This window comes from Mus pahari, chromosome 5 (genome assembly GCF_900095145.1).
Source record: "Mus pahari chromosome 5, PAHARI_EIJ_v1.1, whole genome shotgun sequence".
Lineage (NCBI taxonomy): Eukaryota > Metazoa > Chordata > Mammalia > Rodentia > Muridae > Mus > Mus pahari.
This window is the reverse complement of record NC_034594.1, coordinates 13,428,206-13,450,363: the sequence shown is the minus strand read 5'-3', so window position 1 is coordinate 13,450,363 and position 22,158 is coordinate 13,428,206. Positions and strand designations below refer to the sequence as shown.

The 22,158-nt window shown below is 36.3% G+C and overlaps 1 protein-coding gene across 4 annotated transcripts in view; it reads right to left on the bottom strand.

The window, feature by feature from the left end:
- Khdrbs2 (KH RNA binding domain containing, signal transduction associated 2) overlaps positions 1-22,158 on the bottom strand; it is a 468,795-nt gene that overhangs the window by 15,011 nt on the left and 431,626 nt on the right. The window contains exons 8-11 of one of the 4 annotated variants that reach the window (XM_029539288.1): positions 21,605-21,663; positions 8,647-8,818; positions 6,629-6,684; positions 3,163-3,281 (exon numbers count right to left, since the gene is read on the bottom strand). In XM_029539288.1, coding sequence (XP_029395148.1) covers positions 8,721-8,818; positions 21,605-21,663 — 157 coding nt within the window. In that variant the 3' untranslated portion in view covers positions 3,163-3,281; positions 6,629-6,684; positions 8,647-8,720. Of the gene's footprint in view, positions 1-3,162; positions 3,282-6,628; positions 6,685-7,697; positions 8,819-21,604; positions 21,664-22,158 lie in introns of those variants that run through there. The other 3 variants (XM_029539289.1, XM_029539290.1, XM_021198026.1) reach the window with 3 other exon arrangements.

The window sequence follows — 22,158 nt, the reverse complement described above, 5'->3', positions numbered from 1 at the left end:
AAAAAAAAAAAGAAGAAACCCTGACTAAGACACCTTCTAAATCTATATCTTATCTTCCTGCCCTGTTATCTTCTGGGTAGCTCCCCACCATAGGACTGCATTTCCTTTCCACCTACATTGTTGGATTGTTTCTCTCCTGCAGCTCTTAAATCTGATCTCTCTCCATCCGAGTCATGAAGATTCTCCTCTCCTTTTCCCTCTCTTCCTATGTCCCTTGCCTGAGCAATCTAAAAGTTCTGTATTCATGTCCCTGTCCGGTCATTGGCTATATTTCAATTCTTTATTACCAATAGAAGTCAGCTGGGGGCAGGGACCCTCAGGTCTGGAATGCAGTTTTGGGAGCCGAATTAAGATAAAGCATTAGAGCCAATCCCAAACAACTGTGTTCCAAGAAATAAACTAGATGGATATTAATATTATTAAAATTATAATATTAATAGTAGTGTATTAAATATTTCTAGCAGTAAATTAATTTTATTCTAAGCCTTTCTTATAAAATGAATTTTTATTTGCCTGCTTGAAACACAGTATGCAGATGCTTTACATTTGGACTTTGTTGAATGAGAAAGAACCAATTTGGGAGCCTATTAGGTAAATTTGGGAGGAAATAATTTACCTGTATCATTTTACTTTACCTCATAACCATAGGAACGAGGGCTGTTATTATGACTATTTTACTTCTGTCAAAAATACAGCTGAGAAAGTTAAAATATTTTGTTCACCTTCTAGTTCATTCCTTGTTCTCCAGACAGTTAATACAACTTTCATCCTTACACACTAATCTTGGCAACTGGGCTTTAGAGGACTTTGTCCCTCCTAAAGTGAAAGTCAGCTCATGTCTGAAAATTTAGGTCCCATATATTTAAACCTGTTGTTTTGGTGCAAAACAAAACTCCAAGCACGTGTCAGGCAACCAGCCTGTGCTAAACAAGAACTGCTGCCAAAGAATAGAAACACCAAATCCGCCGCTCCGGGATGCTGAGTGTATTTATCTACTAGCCACTTACTTAAGACAAATGACATCCAAGGAATGGGAAAAAGTAATGCAGGTAAAAAAAAGGTTAAAGTACAAAGTTTATCTCTAGGAAGTAGTAGTACACACTTAGATTTTATGTTAGCCATTCTGCTCATCAGCTTTGTCACATGATTTTTAGCAATCATGAGGCTGAATGATTAAAAGCAATATAAAATAAAATGGAACCCTTCTAAAAACTACCTATTCGCTGTCAAATCTATTCAGGAACAATATCTTTTAGTAGTTACTAGAAAAGAAAAATATTAGACAAATAGTTAATAGCTAATTATTCAAATTATAATCAAAGAGAAGTTTCTTAGAAGGCAGATACGTTTGTTTTTAAAATTTCTGCACTTGGGGTCCTGAGAGATGGTTCAGCAGTTAAAATCACTCAACTGCTCCTTCACGGAACTCAAGATGGAATTTTAGCAGCCAGGTTTGGTGGCTTACAACCACCTCTGACTCCAGTTCCAGGGAGATATGATGCCTCAGGCTTCCATATCTGCACTCATATGCACACACATACACACACACACACACACACACACACACACAAACATAACTTAGAAACTAAACAAAATCTTAAATAAAATATTGTTCATATATCTGACAGATGTGTGACAAATCTCACTATGACTAGCTCATTGAGAAAATGCAAATGAAATTCCTGATAGGCTATTACCAAGATATAATCCAAGGATGACTATTATCCAAAATAACTATTGAATCCTTTTGATGGAATATGAATTTATACAGCCACATGGAAAAGATATTAAAGTTGATCCCAGACTAAGAGTGAAATCAGGATACAGTTCACCAATCCTACTAGTAGGCAGAGGCAAAGGAAACAAATTGGGTATAATAAAGAAATACCTGCATTCCTATGTTCACTGTAGCTCTATTCACAGTAGTCAAGACATGGGAATAGCAAAATGGCCATCAACTGATGAACAGAAAAAGGAAATGTAGTCCATATGCATAGCAGAATACTATTCAGCCATAAAATGTAAGAAGTCCTGTCATTTGAAACAACATGCACAGAATTAGAAATTATTGTGTTAAGTGAAATAAGTCAGGCATAGAACACCATGTGTAAAATGTAAAAATATTGATCTCATAGAAGCAGAGAGTTGAATGGAGCTAAGAAAGGGTTGGGTAAAATAACCCGCAAATACTATTATACTTAGGAGCAAGAAGCTTGGCTCTTACTGCTCAGGAGAGTAACTACAGTCCATGGCAAAGCTTGTTTGCATTTCTAAAAGCTGGCAAAATGGATTTTCATGTTTTAAACACCAAGACAAGGTATTTGAGGAAACACATGTGTTTGATCTGATTTAAGCATTGCACAACGTAACACATATTGATTCATTACAGGGTACCTCATTAATATGTAAAAACTTTAGGTTTCTATGTTGTGGGTAGAATAAATTTAAATAGAAAACTAAAATGAAAGTTGGCAAATAATCTAACGAACCTTATTCCAAAGAAGAGAACTTGAGTTTATTATGACCGGTGTTACAAAGGAAATGATGTGAGACATTGTGAAGGGAGTGTCCTCATAGCCATAGAGAATGTGAACATCATACTGTCATGGAGGCAGGCTATGTGGTTACATTATAGGGAATGCAGTGTTCCTATGTGAGGGACACAGAGTGAGGGAGGGAAGGGTGTATATCCTCATTTGTAAGAGACAGGAAGATGGCAGGAAACTTGCATCTAGTGAGGAATCTCTCTCAAGAAAGATTCTGAGCAAAGAAGCCATTTGTCTACAAGTTTCTCTTACAACTAAATGAACATTGCATCATATACCCATATACTGCTGTTAAATGGGAGACAGAGTGAATCAGAAACATAAGATATTATTGATATGTAGTTGACTAATCAAGTATAAGAGAATGTTTGCTCTTTCTCTCTCTCATCTCTTTTCCTCTTCACTACACTTTCCTTTCCTCTACTACCCTCCCCTCTTCCCTCTCCTCTTCTCCTTTCTCTTCTTTTCCCTCTTCTTCTTTCCTCTTCTCTCCTCTCCTCTCCTCTCCTCTCCTCTCCTCCCCACTCTGTAAATGTAAAACCAAACCTCATAAGATGTATAGTGTGTATGAATCGGGCATCTCATTTTTCTCTCAGTTCCTCTCCTTACCAAGTACAGAAGACCCAGATGTAAAATGCGCACTAAGTATAGTGACCTTTTCTCTCTCACAGTAAACAATCTTTCAAGAGCCAATTGATAGAGTCTGCATAAGGAGCCAGGAAATTTATCTCCAAGCTAGATGAAGAAGATGAATGCCAGTCAGCCAATGACACCACTGTTTGTTAACTCAGCTATTTATCTGGACACCAAAATAATCAGAGAAATATTACCCTGGCAGCAGGGTTAGTTCCTTCCTTCACTTGTGTGAATAACATATGATTGTTTGGCTCACAAAATCATTTCTGTTTTGAAAATGACCCTAATTCTTTAATGGAGTTCTGGTCTGTGACTATGGGGGGGAAAAAAAAAACCTTCAGTGACTTTCGTGCTTATTTTATCATGGGAGAGTTTTCTCATAATGTCAAAGGGAACATAGACTATAAATGGAAGCACTTGCTCTACAAAAGGCTACAGTCATGCCTGGTGACTAGCATGTGATGCTTTCATCTGCATCTTTCAGGGATGGAGTCAGACGTTTTAGAAGAATGATACGTTTGGGAAACTATCAAAGTAAAAATGCATTTCAAAGTAAAAGAAAAACACTCCCATGTGTTAAAAATGTACTCATTTTATTGCTAAATAATAGAAACTAGGGTAAATAGAAATTTGAGGTTTCCTAGTTTCTTCTAAGTTATAACTATATACAATTATTTACTGTATAGAATTATTAGTGTGTGTGTGTTTGTGTGCGTGTGTGTGTGTCTGTGTGCGTGTGTGTGTGTGTCTGTGTCTGTGTGTGTGTGTGTGTGTGTGTGTGTGTGTGTGTGTGTGTGTATGCAAGTGAATGCCTCAGATGTACAAGCTTCCACAGGGACCAGAAAAGGGCATCGGATCCCCTGGAGTTGGAGTTAGCAGAGGTTGTACAGACTCTGCTCCCACTTTAGGCACCTGAATCCAAATTCCAATCCTCAGTAATAGCAGCAAATATTCTTAACCACTGAACAATCTCTCCTGCTTCTTTCTATGTAATTATTAATAACATAAATTCTCAAACAAAAAAGGTAAAAATAAAAACTTGTGGGGCAGAAAGCTTTTTTCCCCATATTCCCATGTTTCTAAATGTTTCTAATTAACAGTATGAAATTAATGTCTTCTCTATAGAATGGGTCTTCTTTCTTTGCTCCATTTTTTTGTAAAAATTACAGGTGTTTAATATTGGTATTTATGTAAAATTTCTGGTTTTGTCTTTGGTATGAGTACCCAAAACAAAAAGTCTTCATCATATTTACTGCTATTATACTTAATGTTCTACCTTTATACCAGTTATAAGTCTATGTATAATTAACCTTAAATTGCCATACAAGTGCATGTTCCCACACATTTACTTAAGTATTTCTATAATAAGAAGTAAGCCTTCCCAAAGAGCCATTAGGAGTGGCAAACAACACTTTTAGCGACAGGTGTCATTGCATCAGAATTTGAAATATTTTGCCCATTCAAACTTCTTAGTCACTGTATTCCCCTTATAACCAAACAGAACCAAACCCTGAATATATTTATGTTGCATGAATTTATAGATAATGCTATGAAGGGTCTTTCCAAGGGCGTCTGTGGTTTTGAAATCACTGGTCCAGGCGATTTTAAATGAACAACAAAAGAAATACAGTATTTAAAAAAATGTATTTTGGAAACATTGATTTCTTTCATTGAATTAAAAAAAGCATTTACATGTGATTTAATGTAAACTTAATTTAAAAGTGGTTAGCAATTCATTTGTTATCGAGCTGAATGGCTTTGGTTCCATTAACAAACCGAAGGTAAAACTATCTAAATATTAAAATAAAGACTTGAAATTACTGGAAAGATTCTCAAATGCCAGCAAATTGATTCTATTTAAGCCAAGCTTGTATATTGTAATACTTTGTTTGGCAAACATTAGTGGGCACAAAACTTTTTAAATTACTAATGCTGTTTTTATTTAAAATACTATGTTAAGAGTTCAAATTTGGTGTTTTAGTGAGTTCTCACTCATTATGGGATTATCAGTGTGCTGATGGAAACCTCATTTTCTGAAGAAGTCCATAGGAAGTTCATGAAGATCTTCAGAATGTAAGTAGAATGCACAAGGATTGACTCAAAGTGTGTCATGAGCATTTCATCACTTGCATTTGATGGCGTCAGACATAAGAGTGTTCAAATATTTAGGAGCCAAAATTTACTTGAGTTCTTGACAGTAGATAGGATGTTGGCAATGGAACCCAGCTTAGCTTTCTCCTGCTCACGGGAGAAGCATCCTGTTAAAAACACTTCCTGAAAGGTTGTCACTCGAAATGAGGAGAATTTCCACACCCCATCTCCAGAGAATCCCACTGCATTTATTTCCAGTTAATGAGTTGGTAAATAATCTAGTAAGCATACCTGATATGTGTGTGTATATATCCTATATGTTTATATATAAATATATGTATATATAAATAAAATGTTTTCATAATATGATTTATATTTGATTTCATACTACTCTGTCATTTCTTCCAGGTAGGAAAAAAATAATCCAGACTATGGAATTTAGGTATTTTAGGTCAGGAGTTCCTGTATGACTCAAAGAATTGTTTTCCTTCTTTTATTTTGTGGTTTTGGTTTGTATTGTGGGCTTCAAGGACTAACTTTTCTCTCTTTCCCATCTGGTGTGTCCACTGACATTTCTTCATCCTGGTGAGTACTGTCCTTGCCTTTCTGCAGAAGGCTGGCAGATACGTAAAGCCCCCCCACCCCAAACAGCCTGGCTTTTCCTGCCTCTAATAAGTCAAGGGAACATTCTACAACTTCTTCCATGGGACAGTGGGTGAGTCCTAATGGCATGGGAGAGACTCTGAGTTTATATAAACTTGCATATAACTTATATAACTTCCATAAACTTATATAAGTTTCCAAACTTACGTGAGCCTTGTACTTAATACATGGGAGCCAGACTAGCTCGTATTTCCCCAAAGGTTATTAAAATGAAATAAATTAGAACTGTCATATCAAACAGTTACATGTGATGGTCAAATTTCTTTCATTGCATTATCACATCCTGCTGTTTTTCCTGGTCACATCCTGCTGTTCATCTTGTTGAACAAAGCAGGGTGCCTGAACCTCGGCTGCTGCCATTTGCTTTATAAAAACATTCACAGTGTAAATTGTAATTAACTTCTGATTTTTTTTCCCTCTGTAACTCTAAACATTTGAGGCTACAAAGGATCTGTGCCTGAACCCCAGAGAGTGTTCTGTAGCAATTTGAACAATTTTAATTTGGAGAAACTATCATACACTAAGACACGCTTAGTAATTGCAAATGGCTCCATGCTGCTTTGAGCTGTTTTCCCTGCAGATATTTTCTGTATCCCCCAAACTGGCATTTAGGGTTTCACTCTGCTACTACAGATTCCTGTTGTTCCATACTTTGGTAAGGATTATGTCAAAGATGACAGAACTCAGCCTACCTGTATCCCCTTTAGTCCATCATATCTGCTACCATTTATGTGCTCAATGTGCGGACCTGGAATAGTAAGAAAGAATAGAAAATGGAAACATAACTGAGCAGCATTTTTAAGAGGCGAATGTTTACAATTTTAATTGAGGACAAACACACACTTCATAAAACGATTAGCATGCAACTCCAGCTGCAGAAACTAAACAGCAAAATGCCTCAGCTGAGAAGCAGCAAAAAAGTAAACCAATCACATTGACAAAAAGCCACCATAAACAAAAAAAACTATGTTCAAAAGAGTAACGGTTTTGGTATCTATCCCTCCTGTCAAGTTTTTTGTTTCTTTCTCTCCATCAAAATTTAGCTTAACATTTGATGTTAGCAAGAGTTGCATTACTGTTATTGCTAATTTTAGTTCTGTTTATTACCTTGAGGGTTATAGATTGTAAAATCATTTTGCTGCCTCTAGTTAATTTTAATTAGTTGTTTTAAAAGCCTGTAGACCTATTTGTTATATATATATTTTGTAGGTTTACTTTTTTAACTATCAGGAACTTAATAACTGAGAAGATTTAACATTACTGCTGCATAGGCAAACTTACAGAGTTACTATTATTGTTACCTGTTTAACGTTTAGTCATCCTGTGAGTCCTGCGACATATTTCCTTAATAATCATCAGCCATCAAGTCTGATAGTCTCAAAAGAAATATCAGCCCTCTAAACTGCCTTCAAGGGCGGTGATATTTAGCACTGAAAATTACAAATAAAGTGTTTTGAGGTTGAAGAGCAACATCTAGCCATTGACACTGATGGTTTCCTGGTCAAACAAACTGTTATAAACTACGCGAATGAAGTCCACGCACTCCTTCGAGTGAAAACAATCACGTGACTCTATGCAACGCTTACATGTTGGATGGGATATTTAAATGTGCGGGGAAACTCAAAGGTTGAAGAACTAGGCATTTAGACAGTGGTAAGTGGTAATCTTACCTCTTTATACTCCATTACTCTTTCTCACGAGAGACATGCTAGTGCAAACAAGTCAATCAGAATTTGTGTTTAGCAAGATAAAGCTTAGAGGATAGTTTAAAATCCATTTATTATTCTAAATCCATTTCTTCCATTAACATGTTATACATTAGTGTTTACTAACCATGATTCATGTCACAGTTTAGTTTGTTAACTTTTAAATTATTTAACAACCATAAGTTATTGATACATTTTTAAAGTATTACACAGATATCTTAAAACAGGCTTGGGTTCATTTTTGTAATTTTTAAATAGAAAACATTTTAGGCATCTCTTGAAAAAGAAATAAAGCAGGCATTTAAAGTTAGAAAACAAGTAATTCCAAATTTAGTTTTTACAAAAGCCTTCAGCTTTATTGACAAATTATGGCAAACATATTTGACAAATTGTGGTTCCTATTTAGAGAAGCTTACACATGGAACTCCATGTGTGTTTTTTTCTTTTTTCTTTTTTTAACAAATACAGGTTAAAACACTGAACAAATTCAGTTAGCTACATACATACAGTAGCTGCTTATTTTCAACCCCATTAAAACAGCATTTAAAAATTAAATTTACAACTTCATATTGAACATCTCCATCTGACTAACATATATTAAAAGACAGGTTAAAACATCTTATCTACAACTTTATTATCAGCTAGTTCAAAATCATGTTACAGTCTTTTAACAACCCTAAACAAAGGTTCTGCTAGTTGGTTGAGACTCAAAAATTGAACAGATTCATGCTTTTTCTTACAAAAGGAAAAGGAAAAGGAAACAAAAAAGAAAAGAGAAAAGGGGTTTACACACAACGATTAAAAAAAACAAGAGAATATCAACCTACAGAATGGTTTATAAAGTATGCTTGCCAATGTCTTTTTTTTTTTCAGTCTGTTTTGTAAAATAATACTAATGTCCATGTCACGTTAACAGTATAAGGGGATACAAGAAATAGTGGGAGCAATTATGAGCAGTTATCCCTAGAACAGAAAAAACAAACAAACAAAAAAAGGACTATTACTTGTCTTGTTGCTGTTTATGTAGAGACCACAGGCTATGAATTGTCTTTGAGGAGGTCACAGGTGAAGAGGACCTTCAATATCTACCATAGGGGTGCTCCCTGTATCCCCCTCTGGCTGACCTTGGTGGTGGTGCCTTCAGGCTGGAGCGAGTTGTGGCCCATTCTTCTGGTGCTATGAGTAAGAGAAAGATAGTAACAGACACATGACTTCACAATTTCAGTTAAAGCAAGTCATTAAAGAAACAGTGGTTTGCTAACAAAAAGATAATAGAATGAGCTCAATGATGAAAGCTAAAGCCTAGTACTGTTTCAGAAGATGAGACTAGGAAAGTGTAGTTAGTGTGTGTGATAGTTATTTGAATTAACCTTTCCTTGTATTTGCCAAAGAAAAGAAAGTCAAACTACTCAGATAAATGCCCCGTTTGCTATGCACTACATTTCAATGGCACTATACTGCAAGAAGTGTTTAAGCATAATCCTGTCATTTAATCTTTCGATGCAAACTTCTAAAGCAAAGTGCACATAGTGGTTCTCAGCCCTCGATTCTCGTGAGAATCAAATAGGTCTCAGAGTAAGACAAAACAAAATAAAATGTCTATTCTCTGTCCTATAAGCTAATTAATTGAAATGCCCTGCCACGTAGGATCTATGTTTTGTACCTTTTCAATGCCTCTCATTTGGTCCAGAGTTAAAAGCTATGATGAACTTCAGATGACAAAGTGAGAGATGAGCAGGGTATAGAGCAGAGAAAGCTGAAATACAGAAGTATGTACAGAAAGATTTCTCAAATCCCTTTCCTGTAAGCTACTCAGAAAATAAGATGGCCCTTAAAAGGCTAGGAAAGCCCCTCAGTGTTATAAAACTTAGACTATCCCTCCAAAGAAGAACCCAGAAATACAATGCCAGCCAAGTATTTGAGAGGCATGGAAAACAGAGATTGTAAAGTGTATGTTTCTAGAAAAGCAACCTACTTTTCCTCCCAGTAGCTTACAGGTGGATTCATGGTGACAATTCATATGATTCCAGAAACTAGCTTATCTAGGTCTGTTACTCAGAATTTATGTACTCATAGACAGACAGAAGATGTGGATAGGCAACCCCCAGTAAAAATGACACATCAATAAAACGATAGACACAGAATCAATGAAAATATCTACTGGAGAATCTCTACTAAAGGCAATTGATGTAGCCCCTCTGCCCTGTGGTGCTTCTTGTAATAGGTTTTAAAAAGTTTCTAAAACAGGATATTAACATTTAAATTTCAGTGTAAGATAACCTTCAACTTATAAAAATAATCAAACATATATCAATATTAGAAAAAGACTGTATTTAAGTCGATAAATGTTTCTGAGATGACATCATTATTACAAATTATATTCATGATTGAAATACACTGTAGTCACTATTTAAGACAGTGGTGGTTTGAATGAGATGTCCCTCCTACTCTCAGGCATTTGAATCCTTGATTGACAGGCAATGGTTCTGTTTGAAAAGGCTTAGGAGCTGGAGCTTTGTTGGCGGACGCATGTCACCGGTGGTAGTTTTAAGTATGTGACGACTTTGCATGCAATGCATTATCTTTAAATATTGCACGATGTTTCACAAACATATTCATTTGTATCTATCTATGTTTGAATTAATACAATGCTTTTCCTCCTTGCTTCAAGCTAGGAAAATGACTAATACTATCAGCTTATGATAATTGAAACTATGAAGTTAAGCAAGCATCAAAAATGAATTCCTCCTCAGCAAATGCACCTTTGCAACTTTCCAAGATTCCTTATCACTAATAGAGGAAACCAAGGGTTTATGTCTCTTAATTGGTGCATTGCTTCTGTGTCATACATAATCTCAACAACAGCTGTGGATCAAGGTTTGGAGAATTGTTATTTCTTGTTGTGTCCAGTTTCCTTCCTCACTGTCTTTATCACGGTGGTCATGTTGTACGCATTTGTCACTTGCATTTGACACATTGTGTGGCAGTGGAGCTATATGCGGGGCATCATCAGAGTTCTCACTGAGTCAATGCTTCCCGTTGTCACCACCACCTGTGTCTTCAATTTTGCCACAGTGAGTCTCCCAGCCCCATCTATAGTATTTGCAATCCTATATTTTTCATGCAACACTACCAAATATAGAAGGGACACTCCAAAGTCATCCTAAGCTCAGGCAAGCATGGAGCTTCTGGGGGCTAAGAACAGAAACGAGAGTGAGAGGAGGAAGCATAGGTCCCTTTAGGTGGAGGCCTGGAGAATGTCAGAGGAATAAAATTTAGAAGTGCATTCAGAATTTAGCTGCTCCATCGGGACTTTATTTACTAGACACTACAGTCTTAAAAATATCTTCAAATTTAGTACAAAGTTTGGATTCATAGCCGATTCTTTTCAGTCCCATGACATTGCTGCAAGATGTCTCTTAAAAAAAAAATCCTTACAGTGCAGCTTTAAACCAGCCCTGTCTCTTTGAAAATAACAGAGGAAACATGGTGTGTTCAGTACCAGGGGATTGCTATGTGAGAAACACTGGTTGGGTTATGGCTATAAAATAAATGAATAACAAAAATTACTTTTCAGAGAGGGCACATGTACATTTCTGCCACACCGAAATGACTAGAATGCCATAAATTTATAAAATGTGAAGTAAATTCATATTTATTTATCAATAACAAAGTGTATCAAATTTCCTATGCATCGGCTACTATTCCATGTTGATGACAAACACACTCAAGGAAAACTCAGAGAAAAGCATGTTTTGTGGATCATAGCACCTTTTTAACTTGTCTTTTAGGATAATATTCAGAGAAGTGAGGAGGGAGTCACTAAGTTTCACTATTTAGCTGAAGTTAGACTGAACTCTAATGACCATCTAGAAGAAGAAAAGGTTTTCTGAACAAATATAGAAATCCATAATGAACTCAGGTCATATTTAACCTATCTCAGATTATTCTTTCTCTAAAGACTCTTCTATATTAATTGTCTTATATTATTTGAACTTATTTCTAAAGTGACTTTTAAGTCCTATTAGGGAAGGAACTTTGTACAGTGGCAAACATGTAGTAAAACAACATAAATGTAAAGTAAGTCAATGGTGTTATTAAACAAGGGAAGAGTTTTGAAATCATTTATACAGAATAAAATAGGCATAGACACTGCTAACAACTTGATTTGTTTGTGTGTATATGTATATTCTTTTTAAAGTTATTCCTTTTATTGCTGTGAGTAAGTAACATATTACCTCATAATTTGAGCTTCCCAGAATGCCTGGGGTTCATGTCAATCACATGAGAATCGGTTTCCTTGAGGAGAATTTTACCTCCTTTGGTGTATAAGTCATCCAGGTTACTCCTCCTGTGCTCTGAATGTTACTCAAATGACTTGCACTTTCTCCATCTCAAAGGCTCTGCTCAGCAGATTCAGGCCCATTAAGACTCATGCAGATTGTAATGTGCTTGCATTTCTGCAGTGGAAGTAACTACATTGGGGAGCACTAATGGTGGAAAAAAATCTAGGCAATTTTTAAAGTTGCAAAAAAAAAAAGTCTCAGATATTTTAAACATTTAGTTTCTTGGTGAGCATGAAACACAGGAACTAGCAACCACATTTAAAAACTTGGTGTTATTAAAGTTAAATGGAAGAGTAACATTTTAGTATTTGGGTTTTAAGAGGTAGATTTAAAACATATTCATTTTGAACCAGTTCAAAAAAAAGATATCATGGGGCCATTTTATCAAGAGGGCTAAGCTAATGTGTTCATGCATTTGACATCCTCCATATAGGTTTTCATTTCTGAAACTCACAAAAGAATCTAAGAAGAAAGACAGGGACAAAAACTGGAACAGAGACTGAAGTAAAGGACACCCAGAAACCAACCCACCTAGGGAACCATTCCATTTGCAGACACCAAACCCTGACACTTGCTGATGTCAAAAAGAGCTTACTGACAGAGCCTGGTATGGCTGTTCTCTGAGAGTCTGTGCCAGAGCTTGAACAATACAGATGAAGATTCTGGCAACCAACGATTGGACTGAGAATGGGCACCCCAATGGGAGAGCTAGGGGAAGGACTGAAGGAGCTACAGGGGATTGCAACTCCATAGGAAGAACAACAGTATCAACTAACTGGACCACCAGAGCTTCCAGAGACTAAACCACCAACTGAACAGTATACACGAAGGGACCCATTGCTCCAGATACATATATAGCAGAGGATAGCCTTCTATGACATCAGAGGGAGGGGAGGCCTTTGGTCCTCTGGAGGCTTTATACCCCATCGTAGGTGGACGAAAGAGTGATGAGGCAGGAGTAGGTGAGTGTGTGAGTGGGTGAAGGAGCACCCTCATAGATGCAAAGAGGAGGGGATGAGGGGGGCATGGAATAGGGGGTTGTGAAGGGGAAACCAGGAAGGGGGATAACATTTGAAATGTAAACAAAAAGAAATGATCAATAAAAAAAAAGAATCTCAGAAGAGAAAAGCAGTTTAAACCCACCATAAAGAATGGCTACTCATATTGCTAATTTGTGTCACGTTGCAGATCAACATGCAAAATTCATAACTAATGTGAGGGTTGGGGTTTGGATATTAAGTGCCCTTCCAAGTGCAATGCTGATAGACACTTGCTTGCAAGTAAAGGGGCATCTGCAACTTGCTTGGTTCCAGAGCTTTAAACTCATCACCAGACTAGCCCACGAATGCAGTCATAGATGAATGCGCTCTAGGAAATAAGTTAGTGAGGGTGCACCCAGAGAGATAAATCTACCCATTGCCCCCTTTATGTTTTTTTCATCTGCCTCTCTGTCTCCATTCACTCTACCACCTACTTCTGCTGTGATCATCCTCAACCCAGGAGCTCAAATGGACCTTTCCTCCTATAAACGCTTCTTCTTAGGGTTTCTCCATCCTGAAGACACTAAGCCAGCAGGGATCACAAACTGCTCTCCATTGTCAAATTCTGCTTAGTGTACTAGGAATATGACTCACAACAGCATGGCTGTGTGGCTGAGTAAGACTTCCCAAGGCTGTAAAGCATTTTATACAAAGCTCCTCACAAATAGATACCTAGAAGTTGTTTCTAGACTATTCCCAAAGTATATGTTAAGATTCTAGGTTTTGCTGTTTTTGTAATTTATTATGGTGCCACTTTCTGAGCATCAAATACAGTCTTATAGTATCCTAAGCCATCTTCATAGTTTTCCTAGAGGCAAAATCCTCTAAGTCATTAGGGAAGTGTAGATCAGGGGCTGAGCTGGGGGAGATACAGCTTGCTACCTTTCTTGTTTCTGGTGTGGTATAAGGTTTTTAAGCAAGTCTTATCTTTTAATTCAGATTTATCTGAAACTTACTATATAGTTCAAATTCTCTATGTCAGTGACAGAGGAGTCTGTCTGAATTTACCCCTGTACCATAAAGATTTTAGTGAGGTACATTCTTACGGTAGAGTTTAGGTCTCACCTCAATAAAAAAGGAGCCAAAAAGACAACTGAAAAAAGAGTTAACATCGCAGAATATAGAAAACGAAATAGTGAATGGTAACTGAATACAATATAGAAGCTTGTCTCATTTGAACCTAAACTATATTTTCTTTGTCGGCAAAGTCTGAATTCTACCAAAAGCTGAGGCATTCATCCACAGACTTGAAAAGCACCGAGGACTTGATGACAGGTAACACAAGGCAGAATCAAATGGTAACATAAAGGAATGTTATAATTCTTCTCTTTTAATTCAGTGAGGGTAGGCGTGGTCACATCCCTTCACTGAAAGAAAACTCAACTTCTAGTTGCTTGCTTCCTTCACCTACCTCAATTTTCTATTATAATGGAGTGTATGGTCTCAGAAAGACACTCAATATGGCAGTTAGTGGATGGAGGAAGAAACAATCAATAACCAGGCTTTATACTCCATGATCTGCTCTAAAGGATGGTGTTCCCATGTTCCTCTGTTTGTTGGTTGCCCCTGACATATAAGCACTACTATTGCCTACTCTTAAACTTAGTTTAGAGGGGAATCTCACTGTGTATCCTAAAGTAGCCTTGAAGTCATGAGACCCTCCTACTTCAGACTCGTGAACGCTGGGATTACAAGTAGGTACCACATGTAGTACCCAAAGAGCTTTTAATTTATCCTTACTATGATTCCTTGTCTCAAAAGGTTTTTGACACACTGATCAAGAGTGAAAATTAGCTGTTTGTATTGTTCTTTTTTTTTTCCGTCTGAGTACTAAGGTAATCAAAGTTTATAATCTTTAACATAGGCACAAGCAGTTTCCTAGTTTGCCTAAAGCTGTTCTATTAAGGGTGGATAACTCAAAGAACAATTGAGATCTTAAATATAACTAATAGTGTAAAATTATCAAATAAGCAATGAAATAATGAGATTCTGGTATGTGTGCGTGTGCATGTGTGTGTGTGTGTGTGCGCGCGCGCGCGCGTGTGTGTGTGTGTGTGTGTGTGTGTGTGTGTGTGTGTGTGTGTGTGTGTGTGCATGCGCTCACCTCAGGTATGCAATGTATGGAGATCTGAGAACAGCCTTACGGCATTTGTTCCTCATCTTGTTTGAGATAGGGTCTCTTCATGGTTCAGTAAGTCAGCCTACCTTGGCTGTAAATAGAGTTTCTTTCCTTAAGTCTGCTTCCCACAATCTTGGAGTAGGGACGCTATGATCACTACTGTATCCAATTTTCACTTGTGTTCTGAAGGTCCCAGCTCATAGTGACAAGCTTGTGTGTCAAGCACATTAACTCACTGAGCCATCTCTGACTCCTGCTTGGTACACTGTGACACCTCGAAGGGAAATGCTATTCATGTACTATCAGGGTCACTTGTAAGAGATGTCCACTTAATTTCAATCTCTTAAATAGTACAAGATAAATTAGCTTATTCTAAAATCAATGTTATGAGAACTTCAAAATACTTTGGGAATACAATTTCAGTGGGCTGTCTTTCAGTTAAAAATAGACTTTTTAAAATTTTATATTAAGATGAAGTAATTGTGATATTATTCTTGGGAACACATAAACATTTGAATATTAAATCCTAGGACAAACAAATTGTTTGCATGTATTATATTTTTCAGTGACTTTTATATTCTTGGTAATTTTAGAAAACTCATCTTTTGTAAAAATCAATTTCTCAAATGTGTATCTCTATTGACTGTTAAATATAGAAGGCTTTTGTTCTTCAATCCCAGGACTGGCATGAATGCTAGTTGGCTTCATTTTCTTTAGCTGTTTTCATAGATTAATCAATGCAGGCTTATTTTCACACTGGGATAATAATCATCTCTCTCCTCAGCACAAAATGAGGATGTTCGTGTTCTGCAATCGACTTGAAGTGCGGCACTTGGGTGCTCTGGATTGAAATATAGCACCCAGTTTCTTTATGCTTTCATTCATTTCAAGACTGTATTAATATTATCCTTCTTGGTTCCACACAGCTGTCATTTACGATGCTACTAACGAATGGATGCATAATTAGCTCTCCAGTTCATACATTAAATACATTTTAATAAACAGCTCTTTCCTCTGAGAAGATAATATTGCTGTCCATTCATAGCTGCCAATCTCAGAGAGAATGAAGAGGGTGTTTCTTATGTGAAGCATTGCATAGCTGAGCCCTGTAATTAAAATGCATCCCCGTTGAATTATGAACTATTCAGACATATCCAAAGTAATTTTAGTAATTCCGATTTAATTAGAAAATATTTTAGATGTGCAGAAACTGATTTTAAATTCTTATTAGTCAAATATTCATTCTCTAAAAATCAATTCAGTATAAAATGTAACAAATCATAGTATAATAAAGATGAAGCTGATAATGTACTAAATGTTACATGACCTTTATAATCAATAGTCTACATATTTAGTTATATTTAAATGCTTGTATTACAGTATTGTAAGGAAAATATTTAATATTACCTACAAATATACAGTTTATATTTCCTACTTCTCTTTTTGGGACACAAAGAGAAAAAAATCTTTACATCTGATGATACACAAAATAGACTGTAAAAAAATGAAGGCCTAGACTTGGAGTTCTAGAGCCTTGGGAGTTTAACAGGAGAATTATGTGAATCCAGTTTGGAAGTAGTCTTAGATATGTAGCAAGATGTTGCATTCTCGAAAATTATGGAGTAAATCAGTCAACATTTAGTTACCATGTGCTTGCATGCTTACACATATTGCCTGACTAGACTGACTACAGTTTACCAACTAGAGGATACAATGGATGATAATGTACAGGAGGTATATTCAGTCTGATTTGAATGGGCATTTGGGTCAACTTTCACCTGTATTTGTAAATACTATCTTCTTACTTTGTATTTTTAAGTTTTGTTTTAGTAATTGCTTGTGTCACTGTGTGTTGCATGTGTTTTTTTTTCTTATTTTTTAAGAGGGGGGAAAAGTCTACATAGAACACATTGCATCAAAAAGTTATTTTCAATAATAAAAAAATTATCTAAATGCACATGTCATAAGAAAAGGTTACCATCTTACTACTTCATTGTTACAAAATAAACTACTTATCAACAATTATCAACATAATCCATAACCCTGATAACTCAGTATATAACATCTTATACTAAAATCTGAATTTCCATGATATATATATATATATATATATATATATATATATATATATATATAACTTAATTAGCCTTTGGAATTATAGTTATTTTTGCAGGTCTTGTTTTCCCCTACACAGAGTATGAGTGCAGTAGAATATTCAGAACTTCACTCTCACAATACATGATTGATGTGAATTTACTTTATTCTATGATTATGCAAAGAGTATAACAATTTCAAATGAACCTATGAATAGTTAATTATTACAATTTGTGTGAAATACATTAAAGTCTATATTTATCATAGTATAGTGCTACTGTTAGAGGGGTGGAAGAAAATACTTTTACAGACCATGATGAGAAAAATCTTTGTGTTTAAATTATCTTTTTAATGTCACACACAAGGCAATAGGTTTCATATGTCATCATCAAGCATGTCTGTTATTGGTCTCTAATCCCTTTCTCATGACCTTGCTCCCAACCCTTGCTGGTCCCAATGGTTTCCCCCCTCTCCTTCACGTACATGTATACTATTACTGTCTTTGCACCTTGCATATGCTCCACTTAAGGTCCCTTCTTCCCTTCTCATGGATACAGACACACACACACACAAACACACACACACTCACACACTCACACACACACACACACACACACACACGCGCCAGAAAATATGTGGTGTCTGTCCTTCTGAATTTAGCTTATCTCAGTTTAAATAATGATTTCCAGTTGCACTCAAAATTCATGATTTCATTTTCCTTTCCAGCTTAATGAAACTTTACCACATATAGTTGCTACATTTTTCATTGTTCTGTGATGGCCATCCTGCCTTTTGTTCTTAGTTGCTGTGAGTCTGACAGTAATAACACTGTAGTTCAAATATCTCTGTAATCAACAGACCTTTGAGTATATAACCAGAGTGATACAAAAATGAGCCATGTGGAGATTCTATTTGCATTTTTCTGAGAAACCTCTTTATTATTTCAATAATGGCTCTATAATTTAATGCTACCACCAGCGGTGAATAAAGGCTTCTCTTTTTCCATATACATCTGTTGTCATTTTTTCTTGATGTTTTCCATTCTGATGGGTGGAATAGAATTTTCAAGTATATTCAATTTCCATCTTTCTGATGACGAAAAATGTTGGTTTTTTTTCAATTGTTTATTGGCCATTTTTACTTCTTATGAGAACTGTCTGTCCATTTTATTGGTTAATTCCCTGATTTGATTGATTATTTTTTTTAGAAACTAATATTTCATCTCTTCACAAACCATTCTGCTGCACCTCTCTGAATGCAGCACTGAGTCCAGTGTACATGATTCCATAAAGGAAACATGGGAGCTATTTTCCTCAAACTGACATATCAAGTGTGAAAAATAATGACTATACTGAAAATCTCAAAACATTTTATGAATAATAATATATCCCCTCATTAGAAAAAAGTATCAGGAAATTTGTAGTTTTCCCATATTGGAATAATACTTACATGTGATATTCACTTAAACATTTTTAAATGAGTAATGTTGTCTAACTTTGTCCAATACTATACCAATTCAGAATGCTTGTTTTCTTAAGTTCTAGGTTCCAAACTCATAAAGATTGCAATCTGGTACAATATGTATGCATTCATCTTTTTCTGAGCAGGAAACAATGGGAGCAATAGAAAAACAATATACTTTGTAAATCATCACAAAGCTCACACCTACCAGTACCTATGTGCAAAGTATACTCTCTTGCTGCCTTTAAACTAGCTGGGCTTCCTCAACATCCCTGCTGATGTCATCTATGATGCTGTTGTCTTGAGACCTTTCCAACCACAGGTTGCCTTGGCAATGTCATTGTCAACATTTTGGGGGGCAGACAGAGGAGATGGATCTCAGGGGTTGTCATAGTTACTTTTATTGCTGTGATATGGGAATCTTTCGGGATAGCATTTGAAATGTAAATAAAGAAAATAATAATAATAAAAAAAAAAGAAACTATGATAAAGGCAACTTAGAAAAAAAAGTGTTTAATTTGGAATTATGGATTCAGAGGGTTAAATTCCATGATGGAGGGACAAAGTCATGGAGGTAGGAACAGCTAAGAGCCATGACTTGGTAAGCAAATGTGTGTGTGTGTGTGTGTGTGTGTGTGTGTGTGTGGGAGAGAGAGAGAGAGAGAGAGAGAGAGAGAGAGAGAGAGAGAGAGAGAGAGAGAGAGAGAGAAGAGAGAGAAGAGAGAACACACAGGAGCACATTGGGAATAGCAATAGCATGAGTCTTTTGAAACCTCAAAGCCTGCACTCAGTGACATACCTCCTCCACCAAGGCTAGTACTCCTCATTCTTCCCAAACAGTTCTTATTAATTAGGGATAAATTATTCAAATACATGAGCCTAATGCAACCATTCTCATTCAAACCACCACAGAGACCAAGACAGATGGGGCACTGATCTTGGCTCTGATTCACATTAAGTACATGACTTTGATATCATTTGGGTTAAACTTGAGGAAAATGAGGGAGGTGTCAGATGATCCTGGATACAGATTGACCAATGAAAGCTACACTGTAGCATTTTTCACGATAAAAGCAAAAAAATGAAGTTTATGTTTTATTCATTGATCATCTTCATTAAAAAATTAGATAAGGCATGTTACTTGTACAAGTAGAGACCAGCTTGGAAGAAGATAAGTATATTTTTTGTTAAACCTAGGGAGCTGTAGATGCCCTGAGGTGTTTAGCCTTCTATGTCAACCTAAGTGGGTAGTGGTGACCTTGCCAAAATTAAAAGTGCTAGATTCTCTTCTTGTTTCCAGAATCATTGCTAGCATTTCTGGGGAGAAAACATCAATCAGGTACTTTGGGACTCTCTTTCTTTCTTTCTTTCTTTCTTTCTTTCTTTCTTTCTTTCTTTCTTTCTTTCTTTCTTTTTTTCGAGACAGGGTTTCCCTGTGTAGGGATTCTATTTCTTGTTAATTGTTCAATGAAGTAAAATTACTTAATGCTACAGCCTTAATATGTTCACATAAAATGAATAAATGTGTAAGAATTTACATAGAGGGCATCAACTCTTGCTTAGCATTGGTTATAGTGTTATGTTCTCTTGCTGGATATGGCATTGCATTACTAAGTAATGACTTTTTCTAAGCATTACTCCATTCTTTGTAATCTTTAGTTTTCCTTACCCCACCTGACCATCTTTGCCTTCCTTCTCCCACCTGGCCATCTGTCCCCTCCCCTACCTGACCATCTATGCTTTCCTTCCCCCACTTGCCTACCTGGCCATCTGTGCTTTCCTTCCCCTACCTGGCCATCTGTGCTTTCCTTCCCCTACCTGGCCATCTGTGCTTTCCTTCTCACACCTGACCATCTGTCTCCTCCCCTACCCGATGATCTGTGCCTTTCTTCCCCTACCGGACCATCTGTGCTTTCCTTCCCCCACTTGCTTACCTGGCCATCTGTGCTTTCCTTCCCACACCTGACCATCTGTCCGCCTCCTACCTGATGATCTACGCTTTCCTTTCCCCACTTGCCTACCTGATAATCTCTGCTTTCTTTCCTCCACCTAGCTGGTTTTCTGTGCCTTCCTTCCCCTACTCCACAATCATTTGTGTCTTTCTTTCTACATCCTGACATAGCATTACACTTTCATGATATGGCATTTCAAACTCATGTCTTCTTCATTCTTCATCAGAGGAAGAAGGAGTCTTGTTATAATTTTAACACAAACCCAAAAATATAAATTTCTAAATGTCATTTTCAAGGCAAACTTGCTAAATAAAAATTTTGTAGAATCAGACATGACCCATCACAATGTAGTATTATCTTGACAGATCACAAGAAGTCAGCAAGTATTTGCCAAATAAAATTATGATTAATTTTTAGTGATACTCGATTCAATAATACATTTTGAAATCAACTTTACAGACTAATATTTTATTGACTGTTTCTTAATACATACAAGAAAATGTTATTTGGGATTTTAAGAGCTACATATGATGGATAAATAATTTGAAAATCATTTCATAATAAAATATTTATGAACTTTCAAGTCCAAATATATTTTAAATATAGATTATACTGACATCTTTGTGACAAAAGGAAAGACACAATATTGAGGTTACACTAAAGACTGGACAATGGGCGTGCTGAAGCATGGCGCCACTACTGACTGCTCACCAATGCCGTGGAAATGATCTATGATTGTGATTAATTTCCTTTGAAATTTTGATCAAAATTGATCTGTCCAATTTTCTGCGCTGGTTCTATAAGTCAAACCATACTGTGAAATTACATAAATCAATGTGACAGACACTTCTGTGAAAATGGGGCAGTGTGGTGGATATAGAAATAATTTCTGAGCCGTCAGAGACAGAGGGTGTCCTGATCTCTTAACCACAGTAAGGAAAAGGTCTTACCGTAGCTGTCGTAGGCATCCTCATTTACTCCATGACCGTAGTCATAGTATTCAGGCACACTGCAACAGATTTAGACAGGAATCAATGGTTCTGTAAGCAGGAGAATCAACTCAGAACTTCACATGAAATCTGAAGTCAAAATATGGCCTAAGAACTTTCAGCAACAAAATACAATCTTAAAGAAATACTCAGTGATTAACATGGATGTTATTGGTAAAATTACTATGATTGTATCACCATCATGTTTCTTACTATCATCTATCTATCCATTGTCTATTATTTATGTATTTATTTATGGAATGTTTAAATTGGTCTTCACCTCCACCTTCCTATTTGACACATTAAATCTCTTCAAACACAAGCCTAAGACTTCAAATGTTGATGAGAGAAAAAAATGTAGAGTCTATTTTTAAGAAAAAACCTGCTATACACATTGGTGATCTGATTTATGTCATCTTTACTGACAAGTTTAAAAATATGTATCTTCTTTTTCTGGTTATAGATTTGTCACCTATTTAGCCTATCTACTTTCCCCCAGTGTTTCCACATTCAGT